The sequence below is a fragment of the Anolis carolinensis genome, unplaced genomic scaffold, assembly GCF_035594765.1.
Source record: "Anolis carolinensis isolate JA03-04 unplaced genomic scaffold, rAnoCar3.1.pri scaffold_13, whole genome shotgun sequence".
NCBI classification, from domain to species: Eukaryota; Metazoa; Chordata; class Lepidosauria; order Squamata; family Dactyloidae; genus Anolis; species Anolis carolinensis.
In genome coordinates, this window is record NW_026943824.1 from 4795190 (window position 1) to 4802555 (window position 7366).

Consider the following 7366-nt stretch of genomic DNA (forward strand, 5'->3'; position numbering starts at 1 on the left):
GTGCCTGCTTTCCCTAAATCCCCGCAAATCATCTCTCGGGCTCCCCATTCCTTGGCCGCTAAGCCCTGCGGCCCGTAATCCTTCACCTCCTTTCCTGAACGGAAGTCAGGCCGGGGCTTTATTCTGGATCTCAGGAGCCCAACCTGTCAGTCCAGGGAGCGCGGAGGCGCAGAGGCGCTTGTGTGTCTAAAAATACCGCCGCTTAAGACCTTAGCTAATTTCTAATCCCCCGTTCTTCTGTAAAGATGCCTGCCTTTGCCAGATGGGCTCCTTCTCCTGCTTGGATTTACAGGGAAAGCAAATCCGCAGCACAACCCTGGGCCTTTGTTATCGGGATACGGGCTCCTCCTCTATCAAGCCGCACCGGCGCTGATCCCTTGGTCTTAGCCTTCCGAACAACATAAGCCAAATAACTGTGCAGCGCTCCACCTTCTTTCGGCATCTTTGGGGCGACTCGTTTAGGCCAGGCCCGGGCCCCGTTTCATGCGGTTCGAAACTGCATTCTGTGTGTCTTCTGTGCAGCTTCAAATGGCATGTTATGGTGAAGGGACCATAATCCAGAAAATAGTAAACTTTTGCCTCTGTGGCTTTGCCCCTGTATATGCTCTATGCCATCACACCCAGGCATCTATGATGAACTAAGATGTGCTGCTTTCTTTGCCCAGGAGAACTGCGGGGCCGTACTTCGAAGCTCAGGAATCCCAGTAAGCAAGACCACTTCAAGTTGAACATCAAACAAAATTTTTATTTTCTCAAAGTCATTGACAGACTTGGCACACATAGTGAAGGTTACAAATATAAACAGTCAACTTATAAAATCATACAGATGTTTCTTTCTTGCTTTTCCCCTTAGTTGCTGGGCTAACTTCCTCCAAAGGCGAAGAGATCCTGAGATGCTCTCTATCCTAGCCCTGAGCTGCTATATTAGAAAGAGCAGGTCCTTTCCTATCTGAGCTCAAAGCTAGCTTGGAGACGAAGTAGTTGGAGCTTCTTCCAATGGCAGAGAAATCCTGAGATATTCTCTGCCCCAGTGCTGAGTTGCTATATTAGAAAGAGCAGGTCTTTTCCTATCTGAGCTCAAAGCTAGCTTGGAGAAGAAATAGTTGGAGCTTCTTCCAATGGCAGAGAAATCCTGAGATATTCTCTGCCCCAGTGCTGAGTTGCTATATTAGAAAGAGCAGGTCTTTTCCTATCTGAGCTCAAAGCTAGCTTGGAGATGAAGTAGTTGGAGCTTCTTTAGGTTTATGACAGTGTAGATGGGGCCGGAGCATAGAATCATAGAATCATAATCTATGTGAGCATGGTCTAAATGCATTAGATACAATTTCTGTGTTGTGGGTTTGTGAAGTCACTCACCAAGTAATGAAGTTCAGCATGATATGGCAGTGCAAATGAGGCCTGAGCCTGGCTTAAATGCATTATATGGTCAGTGTAGACTCATATAATGCAGTTCAATATGATATGGCAATGCAAATGCGGCCTGAGCCTGGCCTAAATGCATTATATGGTCAGTGTAGACTCATATAATGCAATTCAACATTATATGGCAATGTAAATGGGGCCTGAGCCTGTCCTAAATTCATTATATGGTCAGTGGAGACTCATATAATGCAGTTCAACATTATATGGCAATGTAAATGGGGCCTGAACCTGGCCTAAATGCATTATATGGTCAGTGTAGACTCATATAAGGCAGTTTCAACATTATATGGCAATGTAAATGGGGCTTGAGCCTGTCCTAAATTCATTATATGGTCATTGTAGATTCATAGAATGAAGTTCAGCATTATATGGCAATGCAAATGGGGCCTGAGCCTGGCCCAAATGCATTATATGGTCAGTGTAGAGTCATATAGTGCACCTCAAGGCAGTTATACGGCAGTGTAGATAAGGCCACTGAGCAGCTCTCTGCCGGATGTGGTTTAGGGCAAAGAGTGGCTAATTTGGGATTTCCAGGCCATAGCTTATGGTTCATCTACACTGGCTCAATGCTATGAAATAATAGGAGTTGGTGTCAAACTGCATTCATTCCCCAGAGTAAGTGCACCTCTAGATACCATCCACACTGCTGAATTATATCAGTCTGACACCCCTTTAAATGCCAAGGGTCCAGCCTATAGGATCCTGGGATTTATAGTTTGTTGTGGCGCCAGAAAACTACAGAACTCCACAGCATTGAGCCATGGCAGCTAATGTCAATAAGTGACGTCATGCTAAGGCTGATTCACAAAACAAGGAAACGCTGACTGGGCACAACAAGCCCCGCCCTCCACGTGTCCGGAGTGACTCAGCAGAAAAAGCAGTCACCACCAGGAAGCAGATCCCGATTGGTCAAGCGCCTGGATGACGTCGCCACAGGTTCCGTAGGATTGGTCAACCGAAACGCGGAAGTGGGAGATGACTCAGCAGAATGAATGGCAAGTCCATAAATATGGGGACGACTTGATTGAAACGGGAAAACGCGTTCTCATCGTTGGTAGTGTGGTGAGTATATTTAATATTTAATATTCACCCACCCCTTACTTTGTCTTATTTTATTCGTTACTGTCGACAAAAAAAATTCTAAGATTCTAGAATGTTTGTATTTTATTATTATTATATTGTATTATAATTATATATATATATATATATATATATATATATATATATATATATTATATTATAATTTTTTGGTATTTATTATTTTATAATAACTATATATATATATATATATATATATATATATATATTTACTACATTTATATCCTGCTCTTCTCACCCCGAAGGGGTCTCGGAGCGGCTTACAAAACAAATGAACATACAATATATTATTAGCATAGCACAATATAAGCATTAAATTACTATATTTACTATATTAAATTACTATATATACATATATAATACATTCTGCTTGCGTTTGTAGGTGACAAAAAAGTCTTGTTGAGAAGCAGAGAACTTCCTAGTAATGGAATTCCCAAGCCTGGGTGAACACTGCTCTGAGAAGACTTGTAAACAATTGGGTAAGAACTACAGACATATGAAGAGATTGTGATGACATTTTGTTAACAGTATTTTATGTTTTATCTGTAAGGATGGGATGTCAGGAAACCAGAGCTTCCTAGAAAAAGTTGCAAGAAATTGACAACAACAACAACAATAATAATAATATACTATGCTAAGATTATAATATATTGTATATACATGTAATATTAATAATAATATTATGATGTAATACAATGTAATATTAATAATAATATTATGATGTAATACAATGTAATAATAATTATAATTCACTATTATAATTGTATGTTTATATTACATGCAATATTACTAATAATATTGCAATATAGTCATATAATATAATATATTGTATGTGTATATAATTGTAAACCGCCCCGAGTCCCCTTCGGGGTAAAAAGGGCGGGATATAAATGTCGCAAATAATAAATAAATAAATATAGGTACAGTAGAGTCTCACTTATCCAAGCCACTGGATTATCTAAGCCATTTTTGTAGTCAATGTTTTCAATATATCGTGATATTTTGGTGCTAAATTCGTAAATACAGTAATTACAACATAACATTGCTGCTTGTTGAACTACGTTTTCTGTCAAATTTGTTGTATAACATGATGTTTTGGTGTTTGATTTGTAAAATCATAACCTAATTTGATGTTTAATAGGCTTTTCCTTAATCCCTCCTTAGTATCCAAGATATTCGCTTATCCAAGCTTCTGCTGGTCCGTTTAGCTTGGATAAGCGAGACTCTACTGTATATAGTGTCAGAGTAGCATAGCTATTTCTTTGGAAATATATATATGCAGGACATTTGGATATCTGGAGAACGTTAAGTTTTGGATTGGCTCAGAAATTGCCTTGTAAATATGAACTCTTATGAAGGTCTTCCAATATAATTTTGTTCTTCTCCTTATAGACTTTCTACCTCTGAAATGTGATGCATGTGAAGATGTCTTCTGTAAAGACCACTTTGCATATGACCGGCACAAGTGTTCTTCTGCATACAAAAAGGTACAGTTTGCGATCTAAAATACGTCAGTTCTGGGGAAAGGAAGGCGACAAATGCATAGATATGCCCTCATCTTTTCTGTATTTTGCAAAGCATCCCTTTGATCTTAAAATCCACTCTTTTTTGTAGAATGTGCAGGTTCCAGTCTGTCCCCTGTGTAACGTTCCCATTCCAGTTAGAAAGGGGGAGAGGCCAGATGCTGTGGTCAGTGCTCATATGGACCGGGACTGTAAACATGATTCTACCCAACAGAAGCAAAAGGTAACCTTTCATGCTGGACGTGAGTGCTAGCTACTGTTGTTATTATATAGAAAAAATCTCTGCCTGAGTGGGATACGTTCCCTGCTGTTCATGGTTACCTGTCTTCTGGTGTCATCAGTAATGGACTGGATGATTGAAATTAAATCCAGACAAAACAGAGGTGCTCCTGGTCAGTCGGGGGTGTATCAGGGTGTGGGATTACAGCCTGTGTTGAATGGCGTCCCACTTGAGAGCTAGCATCCCACTTTAAATAATGTGGCTGCCTCCTACAGAATTCAGCAAAGGGTTTGTTGTTTAATGAGGCCCAAGACATCTCTGGCTGAGAATTTTAAAGGCTCCTCCCTAAACTACAAATCTCAGGGTTCAACAAGAGGCGGTTTAAAGTGTGATACCAATTCTTTAACTCTGTGGTGTGATAACCTACATGAAAAGTAGTGAAAATTTGACAAAACAGGTAAGTGATGGTACAGTTGAAATTAAAATCAGCCCAAAACAATTGCAATAATAATATTATTATTTTATTATGACACAGCAAACAAGATAGATATGCTTGATTTCATTTATTATTATTATTATTATTATTATTATTATATCACATCAATAAGGAATGGATCCTTGATTCAACCTAGTTCTAACTTGATGCTTTTGGGGGATGGGGTGTTTAGATCTTCACCAACAAGTGCTTCAACCCAGGCTGCAAAAAGAGAGAGATGATGAAGCTGGTTTGTGACCAGTGTCACCAGAACTTCTGCCTCAAGCACAGGCATCCACTGGACCACGCCTGCCGAGGACAAAGCCGTGCCATTTCCAAAGCAGGGTAAGGTCTTTGACTTGGGAAGCTGACCTCAGACTGCTGTCTGCTCAGAAGATTCAGGTTCATATTGGGACGTCTTTCTAAGGGACTTGGGGGAAAGAATCAAGAAAGTCCCTAACCCACATTAACAGTCCATGGGATAAATTCTCATCCCTGTTATAGAGCAATATAAACCAAGAATGCAGCCCTTACCCTTAGAAATACACAATGCGCAGTGCTTTATTTGGAAATGAGAGAAGATGCAAGGGAGGGGGTCAGTATGGCAGTGACTTCATCCTATATTATGGATCAGCATAACTATTTGAGCAATGTAGAACTGAAAAACTAAGAGCTTCACTTATTTGCACTCAGTTTCTCCAGACCGGCCATTCCCAATTTGCTTGTGAATAATAGTCACTTTATTTTAACACAAACTTTTTTCTTCAGGGGAAGGACTCTTTGCTGTATACAATGAGACTTGACAGAATAGTTGAAGGGGAGAAATATGGGACAAGGGTGTAAGCAAACAGCACGGCTGGCTGGAGCGTTCGGGATGCTGAATGTGGCTGTTTCCTTGCAGATATGCAGCTTTAATGAGATCGTTGGAGTCCCAGAAGATGGCTCTGGGCTACCAAGTTCTGCAAAACAGGTAAGTGCTGTTATCCACTTATTCAGAAGGCTGGAAACCTTAAGTTTTGTGTCTCCTCTCTACAACAAGGACTCTAATCCCATGTTGGCAGTTATTTGAAGGACTTTATTCTCCCTTACAAAACATAGCCAAGTTTGAGATCTCCCAGGGAGGCTATTCTCTCTATCTTTCTATCTTTACAGTTACTCCTAGTAAGAACATGTGATTAGAGTTGGCAATTTTACCAGGAAGACATCATACCAACCTGAGAACCAGGAAGATAGTTCCATCTTGTCTCCTGTGCCATAGCCAACATGCTATGCTAATTTTATATACATATACATAATTTATAATCTATAAATATATAATATATTGTATATACATATGTTGATTAAAAATATAATCGAATACAATAATATACTACTAACAATACAATATAATAATATTAATTATATATTACATATTAAATGTAATATTAATACCATATAATGATATAGTACAATATAGTAATTTAATGCTTACATTGTGCTATGTTAATAATATATTGTATGTTCATTTGATTTGTAAGCCGCTCTGGGTCCCCTTTGGGGTGAGAATAGCAGGATATAAATGTAGCAAATAAATAAATAAATAATAAAATTTCACAACAGGAGCAAAGTTACCTTCGTCTGGAACTCCCTCCCTAGAGGGAGATCAGGCAGGCTTCCCATCCTTACATCTTTTAAAAAGCAGTTAAAAACTTGGTTTTTTCGCTGCACATTTGAATAATTCAGTCCCCATGTCCTAAATTAAATCAATATAATTATCTCACCCTGTTTCCACTTTATAATTAACCAGACGTCCCTCCCCTGGATGGCCCATGAGGTCTCTTCCAACTCTAATATTCTATGATTAAAATTTTTCCATCTTGTCGTGCTGTGGGACAATACTTTATAACTATATTACTGCACTTTAGCTCAAATGTCCCCTCCATACCACCCCCCTCCATTAACCTAGTGGTTCATTCCATTTTACCTTGTTTTTATTCATTTTATGTTTTTAATTAGTTTTATGATCATTGTAATGTATTGTTCTATAATGTCAATTTTATTGTTTATTTATTGTGATATGTTTTAATTGCTGTACTTGTTTCGTTAGCCGCCCCGAGTCCCTGTCGGGAGAGGGTGGCGGGGTAGAAAAATAAAGTTACTTATTTACTTACTTCGGGGTACAGGGAGCAGCAAAATGGGGTCTGAACCCCATGCACTATTAGTGAGTTGATGGTATTGTTTTTTTTTCTCCCTGTTTCAGGTCCCAAGCAAAATGCTGACGCTGTACAACCAGAATCGAAAACTACCTCACCCTGTTGATTGCAGTTGATGTATTCGTTTTTAAAATGTCTACACTGTTTCTAATACTATTTTTGCACCTGTATTTTCTTCTTAGTAAAATGGCTTCTTACCATAATTGTTCGTTGTCTTTGCTGTATGTGGTTAGCAGGATCCTAAAACCAACCTGCATACACTGTTGGGATTGATGGACTTTGATACCACTTTAACATACAGTAGAGTCTCACTTATCCAACATAAACGGGCCGGCAGAACGTTGGATAAGCGAATATGTTGGATAATAAGGAGGGATTAAGGAAAAGCCTATTAAACATCAAATTAGGTTATGATTTTACAAATTAAGCACCAAAA

The 7366-nt window shown here is 39.0% G+C and overlaps 1 protein-coding gene across 3 annotated transcripts; it reads left to right on the forward strand.

Annotated features, from left to right (window-relative positions):
• The first annotated feature begins 2345 nt into the window (after positions 1-2345).
• zfand2a (zinc finger AN1-type containing 2A) lies at positions 2346-7133 on the forward strand. 3 transcript variants are annotated; one of them, XM_062964513.1, is made up of 7 exons: positions 2347-2484; positions 2903-2999; positions 3913-4007; positions 4135-4266; positions 4932-5083; positions 5640-5708; positions 6978-7133. In XM_062964513.1, the coding sequence occupies exons 2-7, from the start codon at positions 2945-2947 to the stop codon at positions 6994-6996; spliced, it is 522 nt and encodes a 173-aa protein (XP_062820583.1). In that variant the 5' UTR covers positions 2347-2484; positions 2903-2944; the 3' UTR covers positions 6997-7133. The 3 variants fall into 3 exon arrangements, with proteins under 3 accessions (XP_062820584.1, XP_062820585.1, XP_062820583.1); XM_062964514.1 differs by lacking the exon at positions 6978-7133 and having other exon boundaries at positions 2346-2484; positions 5507-5641; XM_062964515.1 differs by lacking the exons at positions 5640-5708; positions 6978-7133 and having other exon boundaries at positions 2346-2484; positions 4932-5087.
• The last annotated feature ends 233 nt before the right edge of the window (positions 7134-7366 follow it).